This window comes from Ambystoma mexicanum, chromosome 1q (genome assembly GCF_040938575.1).
Source record: "Ambystoma mexicanum isolate Mex_15411 chromosome 1q, UKY_AmexF1_1, whole genome shotgun sequence".
Taxonomy (NCBI): domain Eukaryota; kingdom Metazoa; phylum Chordata; class Amphibia; order Caudata; family Ambystomatidae; genus Ambystoma; species Ambystoma mexicanum.
In genome coordinates, this window is record NC_090922.1 from 929,389,055 (window position 1) to 929,415,386 (window position 26,332).

General features: G+C 45.7%; 1 protein-coding gene across 5 annotated transcripts in view; it reads right to left on the minus strand.

Annotated features, from left to right (window-relative positions):
* CDC14A (cell division cycle 14A) overlaps positions 1-26,332 on the minus strand; it is a 1,359,412-nt gene that overhangs the window by 890,154 nt on the left and 442,926 nt on the right. For all 5 annotated transcript variants that reach the window (XM_069641577.1, XM_069641576.1, XM_069641579.1 and 2 more), the window contains exon 4: positions 7,253-7,345. In XM_069641577.1, the coding sequence (XP_069497678.1) occupies positions 7,253-7,345 (93 nt within the window). The remainder of the gene's footprint in view (positions 1-7,252; positions 7,346-26,332) is intronic.

A 26,332-nucleotide genomic window follows, 5' to 3' on the forward strand; every position in this document is an offset into this window, starting at 1 on the left:
AAATGGGAAGTAGTAGGGCACCAGATATGTTTGAGTGGGACAGAAACATCCTCATGTACCCCAGTTGAGACCAGTGCGATCTTTGGCCTGCAAGCTGTGGAATACTGTTTGGAAGGAGCCTAGTGCTTTCCTTCATTCCCAGCACTTTAGAATTAGGCAAGACTTCTGTTAACTGTTTTATAAGCACTACAAGAGTCCAGGGGGGGAGGAGGGTCACTAAATAAAGATAGTTAGGATTTAAATATGAGGCACAAATAATTATTTAGCAGAATATATTTGTAAAACTGTTAAAGGGTAGTTAGCTTTTCTGAAAGCACGATAAAATGCAGCTTGTGCTAAAAGTAGACTACAGGCATTGCGTCACTGAGGCTACCCCTCGCAGAACACAGTGACTTAGCAGCTGTCTGTCCATCACAAGCCAATGGAGACTAAAAAAGATTCAGCACGACATACAGAGTACTATGGGAAAACAGGGGTTTTTGTAAAAATTACTGGAGCAGATCAAATATGTTGAGTGAAGTGTTGAGAATGGCGGGAAGATGCGTTTATGTATGAATGCTATCATAGCAAATGATGCTAAGTAAGAGCACATTGTATTCCTCCGTAGGCAGCATAATGTTATGTAGCTTGTCCCAAACGGAAACCAGCCATGCCAGTAGGAAGAACTGCAGCATCCCTTTTAAGGAAGAAGAACAGTTTTGGATGAGCTCTGCTGGTATCCAGTAACCAAGTCAAGAGTATTTAAGCTCCAGGCCCAGCACCAGTCTTCAGGCCCTGGGAGAAGTTCAGGGACAGAAGAACAAGTTACTTTCTTACCTGGTAACGTTCTTTCGATGGGATGGTCCGACGACATATTCCATATCTATGACATGTAATCACCACAGCTGTGCTGCTTCGGAAACTTTTTTCGGCGTCTGCGTCCTGCGTCGATGACGTCGATGCGCCGTCATCGAGGACCTCCTCCGACGTCATCCGATGTGATAAGTAGGACGCACGACGCCCGTAGCCTCAGTTGTAGTTTTTTCCCCCAGAACGTGTGACATTAGTCAACTGCCAGTCAGACACAAAGCCTTGCGGAACGTAAGCTGCAATCGCAAAAGAAACTCTGCAGCGGGGAAGGCAGGTTGGGAGCGATATGGAATATGTCGTCGGACCATCCCATCGAAAGAACGTTCCCAGGTAAGAAAGTAACTTGTTCTTCGAGGGGATTGGGTCCTCCGACATATTCCATATCTATGACAGACTCCCAAAGCAGTACCAGAGCAAGGAGGAGGGAAATAATTTAGAATCACAATTTAGAATAGCCAATCAAATAGCAGAGCAAAGGACCGCCTTGCCAAAGGCCAGATCCTGTCCTCGGATGGAATCGAGGGAATAGTGAAGTACAAACGTATGTACTGAAGCCCAGGTGGCTGCATCACAGATGTTGCGAATAGGAACACCCCTCTGCAGGGCAGTAGATGCAGCCATACCCCTGGTAGAATGGGCCCGCAAGCCAGCCAGTGGGTCTTTACCCGCCAAGCGGTAACACTGCGAGATGGCCAAAATAATCCAGCGAGACAAAGTCTGTGTCGTCACAGCTTGCCCCAAACGCTTTCCAGCGTAACCAATAAAGAGTTGATCGTCCACTCTGACCCGGGACATGCGTGAAACATAAAAGCTTAAAGCTCTCCTAGGACCAAGCCTATGGAGCCTCTCCTCTTCCTTACCAGGATGTGGAGGAGGAGGATAGAATGCCGGAAGAACAACCTTCTGGGCCAAATGAAATTCCGTCACTACCTTCGGAAGAAAAGAAGGACGAACTCTAAGGACAACCCTGTCCTTGTGAAATACAGTGAAGGGTGGCTTAACTGAAAGTGCCTGTAACTCACTCACTCTGCGAGCGGAAGTAACCGCAACTAAAAACAGTTTTCAGAGTTAACAGCCTCAAAGGGCAAGAATGTAAAGGCTCAAACGGAGCACCCATAAGAAACTTAAGAACAAGGTTTAAATCCCAACCGGGCACCAGGAAAGGTGACGGAGGGAACACATTAGTGAGCCCTTTCAGAAACTGTGAAATTAAAAGGGATTTTAAAGTAAGAACACTCTTCAGACGAGCGCTTAAAGATGGACAGCGCCGCCAGGTAACCTTTAATGGTACCTACTTGCAAGCCCCTGTGGGCCAAAGAAAGTAAAAAGGACAGAACCATGGGGATGTTCCATGCAAAAGGATCCACATTCTGAACTCTGCATCAGTCGCAGAACTTACGCCAACGGCAACGGTACAGAGACTTTGTTGCTGGCCTTCGGGCCGAAAGCAACACCTCCATCACTTCTTCAGGGAGGTCCCAATCCTTATACCTCAACCTTTCAGAAGCCAAGCGTGAAGGTTGAGGGATCTGACCTCTGGATGGAGAACCTGACCCCCCCCTCCCGTGAGAGCAGATCGTCTCGGTAGGGAAGACGACGTGGAGGGCAGATGGACAAGTCGAGAAGGTCCGGGTACCACGTCCTCCGAGCCCACGCCGGGGCAATGAGGATCATCCGGGAACCGAACTTCCGTAACCTCCGCAGCACTTGCGGGATGACGGGGACAGGAGCAAACGCGTACAGCAGCAGGAATGACCACTCCACCACAAACGCGTCTCCTAAGGCTCCTTTTGGAGGAAATTCCCGCAAGCAAAACCTTTCGCACTTCCGGTTGACACTGGAGGCGAAGAGATCCACTTGAGGGGTCCCCCAAAGGGCGAAGATCTCCAGGAGAATCTCCTGAGCCAACTCCCACTCGTGAGAGATCGCGCTCTGCCTGCTCAGAGCGTCCGCCGTCACGTTTTCGTCTCCGGCCAGATGAACTGCCGAGATCGAAACTTCCTGCTGGATGGCCCAGAACTCAAGCTGCATCGCCTCCCTGCACAGAGGAAGTGACCCTGCCCCCCCCCTTGTTGTTGAGGTAGTGCATGGCCACTGTGTTGTCCGTCAGGATCAGGACACTCTTTCCTCGCACAGGCGGCAGAAAAGCCTTCAGGGCTAGCCTGACGGCCCTCAGCTCCAACAGATTGATATGGAGTCTGGACTCCGACGGAGACTAACGACCGCTGTCAGCCCGTTGGCATGAGCTCCCCATCCCGTGAGGGATGCATCCGTCACGATCATCACCTCCGGCCAGGGAAGCCAAAATGGAGCCCCCTTCATCAAGTTGCCTTCGACGGCCCACCACAGAAGGTCCGGGGCGACCGAGGGCGGCACCTGAACCGGGTCCGACGTCCTGCCGGAGGACTGCGACCATTGCGTCTTGAGTGCCCACTGCAAAGATCTCATCCGCAGGCGAGCCTCTGGCACCAGAAGAATGCAGGATGCCATGAGGCCGAGCAACCTCAAGAACTCGAACGCTGGGAGCGTCTGGGCATGCTGAAACTTGTGCACCATCTGCTGAATGTGAAGAGCCCTCACCTGGGGAGGAAAACACTGCCCCAGGGAAGTGTCGAGCACTGCTCCGATGTACTGGAGCCGCTGTGTTGGCGTCAAATGGGACTTCTTTAAATTGAGGGAGAAGCCCAGCCTGTGAAGGGAGTGGCAGGTGACGGACAGATGATCCAGGACTTGCTCGGGAGAGCTCCCCCTGATCAACCAATCGTCCAGGTAGGGGTAGACGTGAATCCCCCCTTGCCTGAGATGCGCTGCCACCACCACCATGAGCTTGGTGAAAACCCTCGGGGCGGAGGACCCGAAACTGAAAGTGCAAGTCACCAACCGCGAACCTCAGGTACTTCTTGTGCTTGGGATGGATCGGCACATGGAAGTAAGCATCCTTGAGGTAGAGTGACTCCACCCAGTCCTGAAGCTGAAGGGCCTGGAGGACTTGAGAGAGAGTAACCCTCTTGAACTTGTCCTTCCTGAGGAGTTTGTTCAAACCGCGCAAGTCCATGATGGGTCTCAATCCCCCGTCTTTCTTCGAAATCAAAAAATAAGGGGAATACCATCCCTTGTTCCTCTCCGCTACAGGCACCAGTTCTATGGCGCCTTTCTCCAGCAGGGCTTGAATTTCCTGCGCAAGGAGCGGATCCGGACTCTGCAAAGAGAGGTTCCCCGGTGGATCGTCGCGAGGCCTGTGCCGAAAGGGAAGACAGTAGCCCTGGGTTATGATCTCCAGAACCCACACATCTGAAGTAATGGCTTGCCACTCTACAAGATGCTGCGCCAGCCTTCCCCCAACCGGCGAACCATGGGACATGGCCTCATGACTGAGTGGGAGCGGCTGCGGCGTTACCTGAGGGCAAAGAGGCAACTGCCCGAGCTGCCTTGGCACCACGGGTACCCTGTCGTCCACCTCTGGTAGCCCTGCGTTGGCCTCTTTGACTGCCAGCTCCTCTCGCTTTACTGAAGGACGAGTAATAGCGAAAGGAACCACCCCTCCACTGCTGTCCCCTAGGACGAAAAGGCGGAGGTTGGCGAACTGCAGCGCCCAACGACTTCGCTGCAGCTTTTGAGGTCTGCAATCTCTCAAGGCTCTCGTCAGCCTTGCTGCCAAAAAGGTGTTCACCGTCAAAGAGCATGTTGAGAAGCCGGGACTGCACATCAGGAGCAAACCCCGACTTCCGCAACCACGCAAACCTGCGTATCACGGTGCTCGCCGCCATGGACCTACTGACGCATTCAGCTAAGTCCAAACCCGACTGAACGGACTCGCACATGGCATCCTTACCATCCTGGACCATAGCAAGGAAACCATCCCGTTCGTCCCCTTTGGGAATATGTTCAGCCGCTAACGCAACACAGTTCCACAGAGTGTGTGTGAAACGAGACAAGGCACAAATGGAGTTGGCCGCCTGAAGCGCCATACCACCAGAAGGAAACACTTTCTTCGCCCAGCCATCAAAACGTTTGTCGTCCCTATCAGGAGGGATGGTAGGGTACGACGCCTGCTTTGCTGGGGCCGTGGCCGCCTGCACCACCAAACTCTCCGGAGTGGGGTGCCTGGTCAAGTAGCAGGGGTCGCTACTGGCTGGACGGTATTTTCACGACAAGGATCTGACCACCGCCGGGAGACTCTCCGGAGCAGTCCAGGCCGCCGCCACCCTTCTCTGTAAAGCCATATGGAACGGCAGTACCGGGTCAGTTGGGGGACCAACATCAAGGATGTCCGTTAGATCATCCTGCACAAACTCCCCTGGGGGAGCAGACCACCCCAAGTACTCAGAAACCCTAGCCATAAGGCGCCGGTACGAGGAATCGGCATGAGAGTCAGGCTCAGGCCTACAAAACTCCACCTCCGGAGAGGTGTCCAGTCCACTGGCATCATGCAGTGACTGCCTCAAATCGTCAAACTGACTATGGTCCGAGACAATTTCATCTGGAACCTGACTAGGAACCAGGCCATCAGAATCCTCATCCGCATCTGAAATATATTCCAGGTGGCAAAAAGAAGGCACCCGAGAGTGCTTGCTCTTAACCAGAGCCTTCCTAGGGGGTTCCCCCGTGCCACGGGGTACCTCCGACACGAAAGGCGTCGAGCAAATCGGCGCCGAGAGAACAGGCATCGTCGCCGAGAGGATCGGCGTCGAGGAAATGGGCGTCGATGACAGATGCAGCGCCGCCAGCATCAGCGGCCTCGACACAGCCCTCGAAGCCGGAGCCCCGAGCGTGTCCTTCGACGACCTGAGCGTCGACGGCTTCAACGACTTCCTCGGAGCCGGAGCCTCGAGAAAGCCTGTCGACGCCCTCGACGCCTCAGACGTCTATGTCTTCCTCGAAGACCTCACAGGTGCACACTGTCTCGAACGCGTCGAGGATCGGGACCTGGAACGGGTACGTCGAGAACGAGTCTCCTTGTCCGAACGGGACCTCTCCCGTGACTCGTGCCGACCACTCTTGCGAGCGGTGTCGCTCGACCTCTCACGACCGACCCCACTCGGGGGCGCGGGCGGCTTAGTACCCTGCGACTCAAGAATCGCCAGCATTTTCTTCCCGAAGGAAGCCCATTCCTCCGGCGTCGCACGGCTGGTGGGGTAAGCGACGTGCCGGGCAGAGTCCTCCGAAGAGGACCTGGAAGACGACCGGTGTCGGCGCTTCCGAGAATGCCTCGAAGAGGCTGAGGAGTGGCGAGACCGACTCCTAGAAGGAGACCCACGAGACTTCCGACGATGACGCGGAGAGTCACCCCTCGAATCATCCGTCGAAAGCCCCGCAGACTTCGACTTCCAGGGCTTGGACACCCGACCTACCGACAACTTCTTCTTACGTTCGCGTAAGGCTTTGGACCTGAGCGACTGGCAGTCGATACAGTCATCCGTGTCGTGGGCCTCCCCGAGGCACCAGAGGCAGGCGTTGTGCGAGTCCGTCACCAACATCTTGGACCCACACTCCCCGCACTTCTTGAAGCCCGGACGCGGGGTCTAAGACGAAGTAGAAGACATCTTCACACGAAGGATTTTCACAAAAACGAACAGGTTCGAAGAAACGAGAAGAACAGAACTCCAAAGAGTCGAGGCGGTAACCGAGATTCACGAAGCAACACGTTCGTGGAAAAAACGGAACTGAGGCTACGGGCGTCGTGCGTCCTACTTATCACATCGGATGACGTCGGACGAGGTCCTCGACGACGGCGCATCGACGTCATCGACGCAGACGCCGAAAAAAGTTTCCGAAGCAGCACAGCTCTGGTGATTACATGTCATAGATATGGAATACGTCGGAGGACCCAAACCCCTCGAATATACCGCTCTGGAGCAGTCTTTAGCCCATCCTCACTTCTGTACAGATTACATTTGTTATCTTTTGCAAGATAGACTCATGGCCTTAATTCCCTAGAGGGGTGCATTTTCTCTGGTGTGAGTGTGATCTGGGGTACCCCAATGTATTTAAGGGGTACAAGTATGGCCTACCTTTCAATACCACACATGAAATAAAATGGTGGGGTGGACACCATCAGCAGGGAATTTTCTCCCTGCATTTTAAACCCCGACAGGGCTTAAATAAAATTGTACTTTATACATTGACAAGAATAGTCCGAAGTACTACTCAAAAGAGAAAATGTCTTCTAAAGCAATAATCTTATTTTTCTATAGTTGTGCAAGTCTTTGAAGTCATACAATGCTAAACGAATATATTGTAAAAGATGTAGTCACATAAAAAATGAGGACCAAAAAAACATGTTGGAATATTTCAACATGCTTACAGAACATGCAAGTATTTAGTTAAAAGAAGAGTATATTGCAAAATATACAATATCAACTGTTACAAAGCAATGACTTATTAAACGTCTTTAATTACTTACAGCATATGCGCCTATTAAAAAAGCTGCATTGGCTCTTTTCCGTTGGTCAAAACTGGTGTAGTAAACAATTTTTTTTCTTGATAAACTAAATGACTGTAAAAGAAAAAAGGAGGAAACCGTTAATTAAAAACAACACATAGTTCCTCATGGCTACATTAATCAGTTTTAACCGTTACCTTTAAAGAAGTAATGGACTACAAGATTTTTTAAAAATCCATGTAAATTCCAGCGAGCGATATGCACAGCAAGGCTCTCATGCAAAGAAATACATAAACAAGTTTAATTTTTATTGAATAAAAAAAAAGGAGGGCTCAAATGCAAGTAGAGTGTTTTAGTGTTCAAAATGTGTCAAATAGTAAAGATGAAAATGAAATGATTACACCAACTATTGGTCAACAGTGTGATGGGCCCAGGGACTTTATCTTTTCAGGAGAGGATGTGAATCCCACTCAACATGGTGCAAGAGGCCTACTACAGCAAGGCATCCATTAGTTTTCGAAAATTGATTAGCAGAGTTTGGCAATTAAATGTTTCTTAATTAGCAAACAAACCCATTTGATAAGCAATGTTGTACTAATATTTCTAACACCACCAGAAGTTACTTACCATACAAAATGAACAATGCAGCAGTTATGAGTACCACCGATGTAAGACATTAATGAGAGAACTCAGACCTTGGCGGTTCTTTAAAATTCCACTAGACCCGCAGGTCGAGTAACTTCGTTTACCCACTCGGCCGAAGAGAAATGCATTAGGCCCATGGCAACTGATGACAACAAATGTAAATGTGCTTTCTGTAAAATGGTGCACGTCACCACAATACCACTTTAGTTTGGCACAATGCCGCCACGCAAACAAAGTAAAGTTTAAATAGAAGTGTTAAACATCCCATGCAAATGGTACTGGACTTTCTAAAAATCTACTCAACTACGCAAGCGAAAATACTTTGCAAGCCTGGATGAGTGTCTGTAAAAGGTTAGCTGTATGAATGGGCACAAATAGATATGATAAAGCTCTGAAAACAGTTTGGCCAGCTCTCTCTCTACTGCAGGTACTGATATATAATGTAATCATAATCCTAGAGCAAAGCGAGCTCTGGAGGCCAACTACAGTGATGGTAATCTATAGATGTATAGCAAGTACAGACTGGATGGAACTATTGATCACTGCTCTGCATAAGCATCTAGTTAGCTTTGTCTATTCATTATGCAAGAGAAAAGAAAGTAAGAGACTAAGCAGAGTGGATGATGTAGCAGGCAGGGAACTGGGCAAAATTGGTGGAATATTGTAGTTAGCGGCCATCTCACTCTCAGGGCACCGGTATAAAGGAACAGGGTAATAAGAAAGTCAAGGAGCATGGGATCAGCATGTGAGTTGAGAACCAGTTGCAAGTTGCATGTAACCAACAGGTTACAGAACTAGGTTTGCCATCAAAAGCATTTGACAGTTTGATCATGTACATTTTCAAAAGGGTCCACTCGTCAATACGATGCATCTTCCCCAACATAATGAAATATGGGCCAGCATCGGAATATACACCAGCATCGGAATCAAGTCAGAAGGCTTGCCGGCGGCCCCCTTCGAAGGCCCCCTTAAAAGGCACTTCTGTCTGGGCCTGTCAGGGGCTTCCGGCGGCTCGGCGCACTTCTCTGTCCTTTTTCCTCAATGAATCGATTCCTGACACTTGGTTTTTGCCGTTCACCCCGCCTTGGGAAGCCATGCGCTACCTACGTAACCTACCTCTACCCGACTTTGCACTGGTAAGCCGCGTAACCTTTATCTGATCTGTCCCCAGACAAGTGTGCTATATGCTGCCGCCTGCTACCTTACTATGATTTCTGTCTCTTGTTGCACACATTCACTCACCTTTACCTACTTGACTCGAATCTTGCCTTCCGTTATCCACCCGATACTGCTCAAGTATCATAAGGCGTGGCTTTGCCAGGTTGTGTTGACCTTGCCTACTGTGATCTTTGACAAATGTACTATGCTGCATTTTACCCATCTAGTACTGCATACTTGATATTGCCCCACGCATCACAAGGCTCTGCTCTGCTAGTATGCTGACCCACACCTATTTTGTCTCTAACCATATGCTCATTCCTGCACTTCAATAACATACCTTGCACTTTCTGTAACTAGCGCCCAGATGCATGAGGGTTTGGTGCGCTGGAATAAATGCTAAATAAATAAAATCAATAAATAGTTGACAATATGATAGATGCACTAACTTACACTTTACTTTAAAGCATGGAGACAATGCAGTGTTTTACAGCAGCAATATGGAATTATGCATATTTTAACAAATTACATTTTTAGAAAAATGGAATTGAAGCACTGCATTTAAAAAAAAAAAAGTGAACACATGCTTGTCTTTGGTAGGCCGAATACAGTTAGCTTAATAAAAAGGTATTCTCCTGATTATTTCTGGTTTGCAACAATTTGAAAAAGAAATGTCTTGCATACTCACACAGGCTTTGGCACGGAGGCTGCTGCACTCTCTCTCTATTAGCCCTTTTGAACTTGTAGTGAACAGAGAAAAGAGGGTAGATGGAGCCCTGAAGGCCAGAGAGGAATGCAGGGCGATCTGTGCTTTCATTGAACAGGATAAGAAATAGCTAGGATTGCTACACAAGTGCCAATTTAGTTAGCAAACCAACAGAATTGCATAGCAAATTGCCACACAACACTGCTTATTTTATGTCTTTCACAGGGTTTCTCAGAGTTAGTCTCAGAGGTAGGTTGTGGGAGTTGGGAGGGCTGCAGTATCTGCCACTTCTAACTGTGCCTGGCTAAGTGAGCCAAGTTCCTCCTGTTACTGTCCCATAACTGTTGTGCCCAATGCTGGCCAGTCTTTCTTTTTGTCTCATAGGACTACATTACCCAGAAGGCCTTGCAGTGGAGGAAAGTGAGCAACCCAACCAAGAGAGAGCAGGCGAGGAACTACAAGTCAGTGGAATGATCGGCTCATCAAACCGGCAATCCAGACATCCTACAGGACACAGACATGAACTATGCAAGTGGCTGTACCTTCAGTAGACTCAGAGAGCGGAACACAGGACGAACAGGCAATCCCTACACACGGTTTTGTCCTAAGAAGAACTTTTCAAGTGACTACATGTTAAACGAGCCACCAAACGCCAGCGGACATATGAACTCTGAAATTTCCTTTGCTTAGAGCAGAAGCCATTTACAAACAACGGTGGACACATGTACAATAAGGAAGTGGGACTCGACATCCCCTGAGGAAACTAAAGCCAGTGGTTGGCCTGGGGAACAGATGAGGGAGAGAACCAATGGAAGGAGACTGGAAAGTATAAAATGGACAGGAATATCAAGGCAGTGTGGGTTGTGCTGGTGTGATCAAGGGAAGAGGAAGCGGCGGCGGAGGACCAAACAACCAAGCAGAGCAAGAATGGGTGAAAAGCCACACAGTTTGCAAATCGGTTTTGTATATGCCACATGGAAAAAGCCAATAGATGCAAGTCACCAACAATGCAGAGGAGCATTTGCCAACACATTTTCATGATGCTTTTGCCCACAATATATGCCAGTATAAAACCCTTTTCATGCTTGCTCTGCCCATACAGATCCATGTAGTCTACATCGATATATGCCATTATAACCATCCAAGATCTTCCTTCTGTTAGCTCTGCCCGTAAAATATGCAACGCCAAAGTACGACAGTATATGTAGACCGGGACCACTAATGCAGACCAGACTAGCCATGTAACACTACTTCGGTTTGCTATACCCAGATACCCAGTAACAAAATACCACACCACAGTAAGAATATATGGGCAGACTGATGTCATCAATGAAGGTCAGCTTAGCCAAGTAATAACACTTACTTGCATTACCCTGGAAACCCAGTAAAAACTAAATTCCATGACACAGTAAGAAAGTATATCCAAACTAGCCAGTCAAGCAACGTAATACTCATGTTGGTTTTACCGTTAAAAATGCAATGCCACAATCAGGAAACATCAATAGACTGACTGTACCAAAATAGGAGCAACACTGAGCATGTTAGCTTTACCATTAAAGGAATGGTTCGGTCAAAAACTTTTATTGCCCCTACAGGTCGGCCATGTGTTTTTAAGCCTAAGTCGCTCGATTTTAGAAAGATTTCCTATGGACCTTACCCGAGTTTGCGTCCATTAAACGCACGTGAAAACAGGCACCACGGAGCTGCCATTTTGTGATAATCCTATCATTTCCCCCATCGCCCAGGTTTACCTGCTTTTGCGGCACTAAATCATATCCCCCGCCCCTAAGCCTGTCATCAGCAGACGCGTACTGCCCATTTCACAACGCCAAAGCATGTCTCGTGTCAACATTCGCTGCGCTTCAGCTAATGACGTGTCGCCATGGAAATGGCAGGACGCCTCTTTCCTCAATAAGTATAAACAGACCGTTTCACAACACACAGCAGCAGATTTTCGATTCCATTCCTCTCTCTGTGTTACTTTGAGTATTCTGTGACTCGTTTCTGTGCTCTGGTCAGCTATCTTCGTTGCTTGTAGCCCGTGTGGACAGATACCAGTACCACCGCTATCAATTATTTTAGTTTGTGTAACACACAATGGATACAATAATGCCCTACATGTACGAGCCCGAGTATACCGAGGAGGAACTACTGGAAAGGGAAACGCGCAAAAACGATGGGGGCTTCGGACAGCAGTTGGCAGGACGAATCAACGGATGAAGACACTGGACCTAGTCGCATGGACGGTGTTTCCACCTGGTGCACATGCAATCGGTGAGAGCTAATGCCGAACGAGGAGGAGAACTGCTGCTGCTGTGAAAACTCGGGATGCGTGGCCTACATTTCAGAAGGCGAGCCACGACCGCAATGCATCACCGAGCTGCCAGACTTCAGGGCAGCCTGCCTCACACGGTCTGTGTTGAGGATAATGATGGTGCTTATGCACGAACTTCGCGCAACTGTTCGTCCTCGTAATCCGAGTAACGAGTAAGTATACTCTGCTTGTCATGCCACTCCCATTTCATGGTCTTCTACTATATCCAAAATTACATCTACATATCATTGTAACGCATCAAAGTCTTTCAATAGTGTGCAGTGTCTAAATAGCATTTGTCCGAGCAGAATGCCATTAGTTACAAGAATTGTCATTGACAACAAACGTTTATTAAAACTTATCCTGGTCATTTAAAAACAGTTTATTTCTTTCCTTTTCACAGGTGGTACAGTCTGGTGGCCTATCGTTCCTTTACATGGTGGCTTCCTGGGAGGCTTGGACACCGCGTTCGAAGAGCGATACCTGCCTGTGCCGTTCGTGCATAAGAGAAACGTTCCCGAGTGACAGCGGTCAGTACAGGGGATTTTCTCTCGCTGTGCTGCAACCTGAACTGTACAATGTGTAAACTTTTGTATTTTTGTGTCATCAAAATAAGCTACAAAATAAAACACCACATATATTTTAACAACGGTTGTTTCGATTTTTTGAATCAATCAAGTGTGTCTCCATTCAAGGATGGACGTCAGACACCTGTGCTCGGAATGGGTGAAGTTCAGGTCGCTGTGAAGCGGGGTGGTCACTATCTAAGCTAACATAATATATTATCAATAATGCATGCATTAAATAACACTTGTTCAAAGTCTTTCAGTCTGTTATGTCTCTATAAAAGTCACACATATATCAATACTATCAATGAACATTGGATTATACAGGCCTTAGGTCAAGGGTCTTGACCACTATAATACAGTGTTTGAAGTGTGGGTCTGTGCTCACAAGAATCTCCGATATGTGGCATTTGTTATTGATAGGCAACGATATACTGCAGTAGGGGTCTAATGTTAGTTGGGGATCTGCTAGGTGGCCATCATGGCGTGGACAGTGGTCTGGCACATGAAGAGAATACCTTGCAGGGACACAGGGTCAGAATGGCAGTAACTTTCCACTGGCGAGGGTGCGTGGGCAAGGACACGTTTGTGGAGATGAACGAGCCATGTGCTTGGTTCAGGCCAGTTCACATGCAGGACCGTGATCTCAGAGAGTGATGTGTTACATTTATTAGCTGTTGCAAATACCTCTGGAGTTTTCCAGTCAGAGTGGAAACGAGGCTGTGGGCCATGTGCTCTGTGCGCTGTACTATCGCAGTGAGGCCTGGTCACCAAAATGGAGTGGAAAGGGGGTACAAAAATGGAGGCCCCGTGTCCTGCTCAGTGTTCCCATCTACGTGAATGTCATCCAAAGTTAACATCACATAAGGGCAAGGGGCGAACCCACTACTGGAGGCACTTGGTACGAGTTTCTACTGAGAAGTAAAGGATGAGAGGGGCCTGATGGCCCCTCACTCCCACACACTTGCCTGCACGCCAAAAGGTGGTTCGCACCCGGGGATGAGCGCTGGCATGGGGGGCTGTGACGGGCGCAAACGGCCAAGGTGCCAAACAGCATGTACACTTCAAAAGGTATCCCACGCCCAGGGGCCATCGCTCACATGGCCTCCTCAGACCCCGTGTCTCCAGGCAGGCCGCCCAACCTGCAATAAACATAATACCACGACATACACACGTCATTCATTCACAAACACACCCGTTTCTAATACTTTATAAACCACTTGATATGTCTCATGAGAACATCTTTGTGCTTTGCAAGTCAACTCCTGAACCTTCTACCTGAGAAGCACTGAGATCTAGGCTAATCTGCTCGTCGCCGTGCTATCTGTGACCCCTTCGAGCAAACTCGTCAGTGTGCTACCTGTGGCCATCTACCTGTTCTCCAGCAACATACTGCTCGGCCTGCTGAATCCAACTGTTTGTTGGTCAAGGTAAGGCCATGTATCCTAGTCATATTTCGTTCATTTTTACATTTCAATCTATTTGCTATTACAGTACCCAATAGAGCTATGGTCATTGGCCTCATTGCTATTGACTTGAGTTTCAATTGTTATGCTATCAATAGATCTATTTATTTTCATCTGTGTCAATTGTCATCGAATTGCATCCTTCGGGGGTCCAGTCTATAATGTACAAAAAAGGTAGCAGACGCCCCTCTCTCGAAAGAACAAGGCATGATAACCTGTCCAGTGGTTATTAACCACATTGAGAGTTCGCAGCCATTACTTTTTGCTCACTGTACCTTCACAGATGGGAAATATCCATTTGCATATCAGTCTTTGTCCCGCCCACAAGAACAGTGAAGCACCGAAATGCTATGGCAATTCCTCTCTGAACAAGAGTACCATCAGTAACCCCATACACGTGTTTCAGCCTTGTTGGGCATCATCAGTGAGGTGAAGCTGAGCCTCTCTAAGCACAGTGAGCAGGGAGTCCACGTCTGGTTGCCCCCAGGTAACCTAGGGTGACCAACCCCAAGTTCCTTTCAAAAATACAAAAAAGGTAGCAGTCTATAATGTAAGCATGGTTCCTTTTCATACAAGACAGAACATCCAAGGGACGAGTCACATGTTCAGAGTTTAGTCACATAATTTAAAAAATGTCTAACTTATGCAAATACTAAGCCGCACATGATGAACTGGTATAGTTCTGGCGACCAAAACAAACCTTGCATTGAGCATGGTATGGTTCATTTACTTTATGACATTTTTATTCATCAAGGTTTTATAATAATCTTGATATTTACTTTTCTGAATTTTCAACAATGCCTGCCTGTTCGATTAGCGGTTGCCCTTCGAAGACCCATGCTAAATCTGAAGGCACTACAATGCATGTGTTCCCAAAAACTGTTGATCGAATAAGAAAATGGGTCAGACATTGCGGATATAGAGTCCAACAAGTCTTTGAGGACTAGAGGGGTGATCGATACCGCATCTGCAGCCGGCACTTTCCCTCGAACATGTACACCACATCTTGGGTAACGAAGAATAAACGGCGATCGACACGAAAATTGCTTGCAAACGCTATTCCCACTCTATTCACCCACAATCCGCCACTGGTGAGTCAAGTGTCCGTTTTTAGCTTTAGGCCTTGCGGTAGTGTGTAGGTAGCCGAATGGATTCATTGATATTTTAGGTGTTGTTTCCAATTTGTAATACTTTTGACATTGATATGAGTGTATAGCTTTTTGAATAATGACATTTATCAATATATTATTTTTAGATTTAATAACCCACAAACGAAATCTATATATGGGCACAGGGAACTGTACTATATTGCGCATTACTCAAGTATTCTGTCTCCTTACATGGCAATTTTAAATATTGGCATTTCATTATCAAACAATAATTTACCTTTGCAACTGCTTGACTATCCCCTGAATCTGAAGCAAGAACATTCTACATCTGTGACGTGCCCGCATTTATCAACCACTTCTAGCGCGTATCAGGTAATCATACTTGGCTATTCCGCTACAGACTTGTTTTATGCATGTCAAGTAATAGTTTGTATGTATCGTGTGATTATTTTACCAATTGTTTGGTTAGTGCTTTCCAATTGATATACACCTTAGTTGTCGTCCCCTGGTGTTTGTTTTCAGTCATAATTAGTGTTATCCATACTAATGCAAGTACTGTCTTTCAGGGAGATGCTGAAGCGTCCACCATATTGACAACAGCCCTAGATGTTCTTCAGCAGCCCGAGGTATGGATACTGACAGCTCAACTGACCGTGATCATCAGGACTGGAACACTTGTCGTTTGATTGTTCTACACCACGTTACATTTGTGGTTAGCCGTTGATATGTACCTGTGCGGTCGACCCCAAGCGTGTGTTGTGTTTTCAACATTGTAATCCTTACTAATGCAAATACTATGTTTCAGGCAGTTGTTGAATCGTCAACCCACGCACTTGATGCAGAGCCTGACATTCAAGTAATTCCGGTGGAAGCGGGACTATGCGGATACGAATCGGCGCAACAGCTTTCGGAAGTGCGCACCACATTGACAACAGCCCTAGATATTCTTCAGCAGCATGAGGTATGGATACTGACAGCTCCATCAAGCGTGATCATATAACGCGATTCCATTTGCTATACTTTCTTCCCTATTAACGCAAGTACTGCGTTTCAGGGAGATGATAGAGCTTCCACTACAATCACAAGATCCCATTTAGATGATGCAGATGTAAAGAAATCAGAGAAATAAGTCGATTAAATCTGATCATTTTTAAATATTCCTTTAGACAATGCAACATTTGTGGTCATCTCTTTATATGTACCTGTGCCGTCGACCCCAAGTGTGTGTTATGTTTACGATATTGAAAACCATACTAACGCAAGTACTGTGTTTCAGGGAGTTGCGGATGCCTCCTCTTCAATACAATCATTCGTGGCAGTCCATGCAGAGCCAGAGGTATGGATACTGACAGCTCCATCGAACTAGGTCATCAGAGCTCGAATACTTGTCGTTTGATTGTTCCACACAATATTTAAATCGTGTTTGGCTATTGAGATGTACATGTGTGTTCGTCCTCACGTGCGTTTTATGCTAACAATATTTTGATACACAGTAATGAAAATACTATGTTTCAGGGAGTCGATGGAGCCTCATTCCGTGCCGTCTATGCGGATACATAAAATATAGTTGTTGCAGCCCAAGAGGAAGGGGAGACATGCGGATACGTATCGGAGCAACAGCGTGCAGATTTTGAAGGTCGAGTCAAAAAAGTTGCAAAGAAAAGAAACAAAAATAAGGTTAGTTACAAACAGTTCATAACTTTAGAAATGTTTTTATGCTGGGGACTATTTTATGTTTTTTTAAAGTCAATTGTACTATACTTTATCTTGTGTTTAAACTGAACATCCCTTTTCCAATCTGTCCTCTAGTTACCTGTGGGTCCACGAACTATGCATACACAGACAGTGAAGCGAATGAGAGATGTTGCTTGCCAGACCATTTACACTATGGAGGAACTATTAATTCAGACGCGGCGTGTTGAGACTCGGGATGCTCATGTCCAATGTACAGAAAATGAAATAATGTGTCCGGAGAATCCAGCAAAGTTGTATTGGACCATTGCTACAGCACCACCGCAAAAACATGATACTGGATGTATTGAAGATAGCTCTGAAGTAGTCGCAGATCAATTTACACAATCTACACCCGCCAAAAAATTGCCACCAAAAAAGCTAGCTATCTACATTGTTGTGTTCTCCCATCAATGTTGAAGTAGCAGATGTTGAAATGACAGAGAATGAACCAGCAGCAGCATTCACTGACGCATCAGAACTTGATAGCAGCGATATTTCTTTCAAATGTGGTGATATGTCCTCAACGTCACAGGCCGAAACAACTTTGACGCAGGATGACAGTCTAATCAAAGAGGACAAATACATAGTATAGGACAGTTGTTTGATGGATATTACAAGTATGCTGAAATGTGGGCATTCCGTCAGAGGTAAAGTATGTGGGAAGCCATTGATTCATGTGACTCGTCAAAAATAAGGCAGTAACGTCAAAATACATGCCGCCTGTAGACTACATCATACGTTCTCATGGTCTGCACAACCGATGCTGGGGAAACTGCCAGCAGGCAAACTACTGTGTGCAGCTGCATCACTTTTTAGTGGCTCCAGTTTTAGAAAGTTAAAGTCTTTCTTTCAGTTTGTAGGACTCCATTTCATTTCTAATCTATATGTTCATGACATCCCTTTGAAAATAGCTACTGTAAAAAATTGCCCTCCCAGCATAGGTAAAACCCCTTGTTTGGTTCTCGCATATGCGGATGATATAGTTATATTTGATTATACTATCAGTGGACTACGACGTTCGGCAATAGCCCTCTGGGAATATTCTGCACATAACGGGCTCACTATTAATGTGGAGCAGACACAAGTGATGAGATATACAAGTAAAAGATCTTCACGTGTACTACTTCACATTGATAGTGTTGTAATTTTATATGCCCCGTTATATAAATATCTTGGGATAGAGCTAGAACCCAAAGGTGATTATTCCACATGCAAACGCCACCGAAAAACAAGAGCAGCACAAATTACTGCCCTTTTCAAAAGCTTTACAACTAAACAGGGAGGCTTTACTCTATGGGGAACCCGTCATCTCTATATCCAGGTTTTTTCCCCCATGATGGTTTATGGTCTTGAATCCTTGATTAAAATGGATTTGGATTGGCTACAAATTGTGGAGGGAAAATTTTGGCGAAGGATTTTGGGACTTCCGGCTTGTATCCCTATGTCCCTTTTAAGACTGGAGCTGGGACTTACATCGTTAAAAGCGCAGATATTGAAAAAGAGGATGGGATTTTATCTAAAAATGGTGAACGGCAAGGGTAATGCCCTACTAATGTCATTTTCTCTGAAAAATAACAATGAGGGTCCCATTAGTGAATTTAAAAATCAAATGGAACAGTTACTCAAAGATATCTGCTGGAGACATCGTGAAGGGCTATATACTGAAGCCATGCAATCCCTTATGGGGAGACGGTTAGAGATGTGGGACTGGCTTGAAAATTTTGACCATCTACGCAAGCTAAAAAGATATAGCTTTGTGCAAAACAGATTATACTCATTTAAGAAGCCGCAGACATATCTGTTGTTATGCCCATCCCTTAGGCTCAGGAGATTTATACTGCTACTAAGAATTGAATATCTTCCCATAAGGATGACTATGGGGGTGATAGATACGTTACCCAAAGACCAACGCTATTGCCGTCTCTGTAAGAATCAGGAATATCTTGAGACAGCTAAACATGTACTCACGGAATGTTTGGCAATGATAGATGATATAACTACTCATCTGGGAAAGCATGTACATAATAGGGAAACCATAGGGGACATGCTTTCCTGGAATCATTGTATCAACACCAATAGCATAAGCTTGTTAAAAGCACTCTATACTATCTGGCTAAGGGTAGAGGTTAAGTTGTGTATATCTATATAATGATTGCTGGGAGTCGGCCAGGTTGTGCTCCTTTATGGAAATTGTGATATTGCTAAGTGAATCATAATGAAGATGACTATGTCCATGAATATGAGGCAAGAATGATTAGTATTTTAGGTTTATATTGTCGATGATGAATTATAGAGACAGTGAACGAATCATAACTCTGCATTGTTTTAACCTGGATTCTTAATGTGTATATATTGTATTGGAATTTTATTTATTGTATGGTTTTATTGTCTAGATACACATGTGTAAAGTTTATTATTTAAACTATGTCACATAAAAGTTATTATTATTTCATTTCAAAAACGCAGTACTACAAATACCAACATGATTATCTGTTTCCGGCCATTAGTGATGCTTGGAAAATTGAACAATTGTCTCTAGCAAGTACATTCGAAGGCAAACGATTCAGGCTAGCCGGAGATGGACAGTGCGACAGCCCTGGATTTTCTGCCAAGTACTGCACCTACCACTTTCAGGACATGGATAGTAAGAAAATTGTGAGTTCGGTGGTCGTGCAGGTAACACAATGTACATCCTCAGTGGCCATGGAGAAACTAGGATTTATAAAATCAGTGGAATATCTGCAATCGAGTGGAATGCGCATCCACCTCGGACAGACATGTTTCAATTGCCAAGACAATGAGAGAGCAGTTCCCACATATTAAACATCAATTTGACGTATGGCATCTTGCTAAATCAATCAATAAGAAAATTTCGGTTGCAGTGAAAAAAAAAGGTTTGGAAAGTATTTCAGAGTGGTCCCAGTCGATCAGCAACCATCTTTGGTGGAGCTCCAAAACTTGTGAAGGGTCAGTGGAAATACTACTTGAAAAATGGCGGTCACTGATGCACCACTATACCAACGTGCACCGCTGGTCAGAAAACCTACATTTCCACCAATGTGAACATGGCCCTTTATCCCCAGTGGAGGCACGGAAGAAGAAGTGGTTGATTCCATCTTCACCGACACACAAAGTCATTGAGAAGATTGTTTTCGATAAAACTCAATCAAGAGATTTGAGGGGACTGACAGAATTCTGTCACACTGGAGGCTTGGAGGTGTTCCACAATATGTGCCTAAAGTACAGGCCAAAGCGCTTGCATTTCAGCATACAGGGCATGAGACATAGGACTCTACTTGCCGTCTTGGCCCATAACGAGAATCTTGGCCGTGAACAATCTAGGACTAAGGGTAATGTAAGGATGCCTCGCTACACTAAGGCCTTTTCAAAAAGAAGTAAGCAATGGGTGATCAAACCAGTCTATGAGGAAATGGAGTTCGACTTTGTCAAAAGCCTTATTGTTGCTGTATTAGAGAAGCACAGATATGGAATTTTGAACGTTTCTGTGCAGAGCACTGATCCATTGTCACCCAACATTGCCACTGTGCCATGTCCACCCAAAGGAGAGCTGGTTGTGAAGTACAAATCCCGGTTTAAATAATTGTAATACGATTGTCTTTTTGTAAATAAATTTTATTGTACAGTGTGCATACAAAGTACCCCAACCCTAACCCCTACCTTCACCATCCTGGGTGCCGAACTACCTGGGTGTCATCTTTGAATTCTCTCTCTATTCACCTCATATTGCTGACCTTGTCTATATGTGTATGTATATATTTTTGTTGATGTAACTAATTTTCGCAATCTCTTATAAATGCTGGGCACTGTTAACCGAGGGGAGGCTTGCGTATTGGAAATAATACAAACAAGCAATAAATCTCACTTTCAACTCAACTCCTCGGGTACTTTATACTTTCCCTGACCTTCCCCAAAAAATTAAAAGTCTCAATAGTAATGGTTCTTTGGGGCTTCAAAGCTCGCAGACAAGGAGGACAAAATTGGGGCCTTAGAACGCGCGAAACGAGCCGTTGCAGATGGGAGAGAAGCCAGTTCGCATTTGCACATTGAGGCGCACTACATAGATGGATTCGAAACTCCAAGTTCTCACAGATGGCTTTACTATGGAATGTTGCAAAGAAAGAATGTATGCTAATTCTTAGTGAAGGTCAGCGGCTTTGATTTTCAGCTCACGCCCTGAAGAGGCCCACAACTCGCACTGGCAGTATAAGGTTCTATTGTTTTTTGACCTTGAGAAACAGGGACCATGCAGAAAGAACTTCATTTGAAGGGGGGGTTTGGGGGGTGCAATAACATTTGAGACAATAAGGCAGAAAATTCTTAAACTAGACCGAGTTTCATGTTAGTTCAGTATACGAAAAATCGTTGTCAAGAGCACAGTGGGATTTACGGACTGCATTACGCAGAGACACAATGGACATTGCAAATATAATGTAAGTAACTCTTTAGACGCTTTTATACCGGAATGAAGAAATTAATGAATGGATGCATGAATAAATGAATGAATGAAGAGCTTTGAAAAGGTTTGTGGGATCGTCCTTGTAGCGGGCACATGGGCATGCAGGTCCACATTCCACACGCATGTAGACAAGTGGTTTCTCATTGTGTACCAACCTCGATTTAGTTCGTTAGTTTTCGCATTGATTTTAGAGCCGAACATGCTCCATTGCACTATCCTTGAAAGCAAATAGTTTCAGCTCGGCCGTAATAAATGAAATGAATAATATTAATAAAGATCGGCTGGCGAGACTAATTATAAATTTTATGTTTTCAAAATAGGTACATCCTTCCATTTTGCCCCCGCCACCAGTTTCAGACACTGGCAGATGGTTTCTTCAGCCGCCAGCTGCAGCTTAATGTAAACAACTGCACCATTCTGATGATCTTATGGGACGATTGCCAAGGGCCCATATGCCCTTATGCGGTACTAGCGGCTAGAAGCAACATATCAACCTTTACGCTGGCCCAGTCCCTACTGGATGGAACAGCCTTGCGGTTCAACGTGCGACAAAAGTGCCTCTTTGAACGAAAACCAATACCCTGTGTACCATAAATGAACAGCGCGTGCCTCACAATAACATTTTAAGGATTTGCGGATAGAGATAAAAGAAAATAAATGACTTTCGGAGTTCATATGGCAATTGCAGAATATTCTATAAACATTTAATGTCAAATAAATGTACTTTACCAAATTTACTGTGTTGCTGTTTGATTTTAAAGTACAGTTTCATATTCTGAATTGTGGCGCGCTGTGTTGTGAGCTGATCTTTGTTGGTTTCCGGGTTATGTGTGAAGTCGTGTAGAAGACTGGGCGCGTTTGCCTACGCAGCACAGTAACGTCACAGAGAGGCGGGGAATATGAATGTTTTGATAATGTCAGGCTCAGGGGCGGGGGATATGATGTAGTGCCGCAAGAGCAGGTCAGCCAGGGCGATGGGGGAAATTATAGGATTATAACAAAATGGCAGCTCCCTGGTGCCTGTTTTCGCGTGCGCTTAATGGACGAAAACTCGGGTAAGGTCCATAGGAAATTTTTCTAAAATCGAGCGACTTAGGCTTAAAAACACATGGCCGACCTGTAGGGGCAATAAAAAATGTTTTACCGAACCATTCCTTTAATGCCCAGTAAAAAATGGCAGGCCACAGTAAGAAAGTAGATCCAGACTGACTGCACCAATGAAAGCCAGTCTAGTAACATAATAACATTCAGTATGTTGGCTTAACCCTTCATACCCGTAAAGCATTACACGCCACAATAATAAAGTAAATTCAGAATGGCACCACTAATGTACGTCGGTCTAGCTGCATAATAACACTCAAGGATGCTTTACCCTTAACGCCAAGCAAAAAAAAATAAATACCATGCCACAGTAAGTACATATATACAAATGGGTACCAATAATGTATACCAGAGAAGCCAAGTAATAACAATTAAGTTCTTTTTGCCCTTGATGCAGTTAAGGATCTTTACTGTACATCAAGGGTAAATCAAAAATAATGAAATGCCTCCACACACGCAGACAGGTTCTCATACAACAAACTCTCCCATTCACTCATGCTTTCATACATCATTCAAACAACTTCATGCACACAAGCATACATACAAACATGCCTACATACACGTGCACATACCTACACATTTCATAAACAAAAATCACTTAACTTACCTGCTTGCAACCTCTGCATGTGCGGCACGGAGGACAGGAAAGCCTGCACCTCCACTCTGCAGCATTACCATGTTGACTGATCGGAGAGGACTCCTCTCCTTGCCAGTGTGTTCATGCTGTTTGTGCAATAATGAAAGGCAGCGGAGTCATATCTCCACAGCCCCACCAACCTCATTATTTTGTGCTCCGGTTGTAGTAGAGCCCAAAGTAGAAAAAAACAAAAACATGTGAAAATAAAGCACATAGTTGGACTGTGCTGCATGCTATTCAAGCAAGGAGGCAGCGCATGCCCTGACCATAGTGACAGCCCCCCAATGGGGGACAGTAGAAAGAGTGGAGAGGGGAGGCAGCAGAGCATAGGGGGTAAGAGTAGAAGTATGGTGAGTAGTGAAAGAGAGCAGAGGAGAGTAGGTGTAGAAAGGAGGAAATCAGTGGGAGAGCAATATAAAAAAAAAAACAATATCACCCGTTATCAACCAGCATGCATTCCAGATCTATATGTTGCTGTTCACACTCCATGCCGGAAAATACACTCATTATACAGTAAACATTTCTTAAAGGAATGGTTCGCTCAAAAATTTGATTTCAAATATAGATAGGCAATATTAAAAAAAAAAAAATGATTGGCATTTTTTTTTCTTTCTTCGAAGTCCCTATGTAAAATTTTGAGCAATTCAAGCTCAAAGATAGCACATGGGTGCATCCATTTTGTGAAATGGATGACCGCCGCTGTGCTCGCTTTGGCTTTTGAGCACTAATGAAGGAAAAGCAAGCCATCTGTAGTAAACAAAAGCTACCACTGGGTGGCTTTTCCTTCATTGGTGCTGTACGCGGAGGATGGGGACTGGAACCTACAGGCAGAAAAGCTGCAGCTGCATCTCGGTAAGTGCTATTTTTTTAATAAAAATAAACACTAGCTGCGTTTTTTTTTCTAAGTTTTCCGGGCTGGAGAAGCCCGGAAAACTTAGAAATAAAACCGCAGCTTTAAAAATGTTTTATGTTTGCGGCCGCTTTTGAAGCGACCGCAAACATAAATACAACGTTATTGTGTTTGAAAACGCTGCGGTTTTTCTTTCTGAGTTTCTCAGGCTCCTCGGAGGAGCCTGAGAAACTCAGAAAGAAAAACCGCAGCGTTTTCAAACACAACCGCGTTGTGTTTCTGCCTAAATCTGCTTTCCCATTTGGGGCTTTAGGGCTCCCCACGGGGAGCACTAGAGCCCCAAATGGGAAAGCAGATTTAGGCAGAAACACTACGCGGTTGTTTTCCGCAATGCTAAATGCTGCAGTGTTTCTGCCTAAATCTGCTTTCCCATTTGGGGCTCTAGGGCTCCCCTAGAGCCCCAAATGGGAAAGCAGATTTAGGCAGTAACACAACGCGGTTGTGTTTGAAATTGCTGCGGTTTTTCTTTCTAAGTTTCTGAGGCTCGGAGGAGCCTGAGAAACTCAGAAAGAAACACTGCAGCGTTTTCAAACACAATAACGTTGTATTTATGTTTGCGGTCGCTTCAAAAGCAACCGCAAAAATAAATACAATGTTTTTAAAGCTGCGGTTTTATTTCTAAGTTTTCCGGGCTCCTCCAGCCTGGAAAACTTAAAAAAAACAAACCCAGATAGTGCTTACTTTTAAAAAAAAATAAAATAGCACTTACCGAGATGCAGCTGCAGCTTTTCTGCCTGTAGTCTCCGGTCCGCGTCCTCCGAGTCCCGGCACCAATGAAGGAAAAGCCACCCAGTGGTAGCTTTTGTTTACTACAGCTGGCTGGCTTTTCCTTCATTAGTGCCGCAAAAGCAAAAGCCAGCACAGGCGGGCATCCATTTCACAAAATGGATGCGCCCATGTGCTTGCTTTTGCACATTTTTGAGCTTGAATTGCTCCAAATTTTACATAGGGACTTCGAAAAAAAAATGCCAATTAATATTGCCTATCTATTTTTGAAATAAAAATATTTGGGCGAACCATTCCTTTAAGTTAAAACAATACATTCCATGTGTTTGAGACAATGAAAGCAAACCTGTTCTTACCCAAAAGAGATTCTGTGCTTAAAAGATCAAAGTCTTGTGTCCAGTTGGTCTAGAGGCTGGGCACCATACATGTGCAAAAAAAAAAATTAAAAGCAGCATGGTTTCCCCACATGAAGACTAAATAGTGCTGTGCTGGGAAAGGCCTTTGTCTTAATACTTCAGTATCACAATCTACCACAGCTGGCAGCAAAGTCCCTGCAACACGGTCTGCTGAGGGCAGGAGGACCCACCTTCCTCTGCTGCTTTTTTCCCCTGGGCCATTTGTGTGTCTGGGAGCGCTGCTCGTCTCACTTGCACACCATCTAAGGCTGCCCCTCTCTCCTGCCGGATTTGACATTGTAGGACTTTCCCTCCTCAGATGGTCTACGGAACATCAGCTGAACATGAGAGCTGTGCCTGGACAGGGCACACCTGTCCACCACCTGCCCCTCCCACAGGGATGCTTAACACTTAGGAATGCGTCCCAGGTGAAGTCCAGCGATGTTGAGCAAAGTCTCTTCAATGTGCAGAGGACCCACATTCCATCTGCTGCTCCGTGCCTCTGGACCATGTGTGTGTCTGGAAGTGCTGCACGGCTCACTTGCACGCCGCCTTAGTCTGCCTGTGTGGCCTGCCAGATTTCACATCGGAGCGCTCTTTCCCTCACCAGCTGGTCTTCAGCACCTTAGCTGAATGCGAGAGCTGTGCCTGGGTCTGCCTTTCCACTGCCTGCCACTCCCCCCTGACATGGGGCCTCGGAACACTTAAGAACTTGTATTGGATGAAGCCAGGCAAAGTCCCTGCAACACTGTCTGCAAAAAAGCGCAGTTGCCTGCTTTTTACCATCTCCTCACAATAGTGCTTTTGCCACCACCATGTCCCTCTTTTCCTCCTACTGTTGCCTTTAAGTTGCCCAGCAGTCCGCACTTTAACCACTTACGCCATACTGCGCGCTCCAAGCCGCATCGCTAGACGGTCGTTTGTTTGATAACGTTCTGACGCTTTTACACGTCGTCCTCCCTCAGTTACTTTGTTCTCTTGTAGTGCTATTCGCTTTGAAGTCTTTTCCCATCCCTTCCTTCCATTCTTTTCATCCTCCGACTTCTCACTCTACCACTCGAAACCCCTCTAACCGCTGCCATCCTCCTTGCTTTGATCTTCGTCTATCAATTAAGCGTGTTTGTGGTGCCGACCCCGCTCCCCATACATCCCACTTC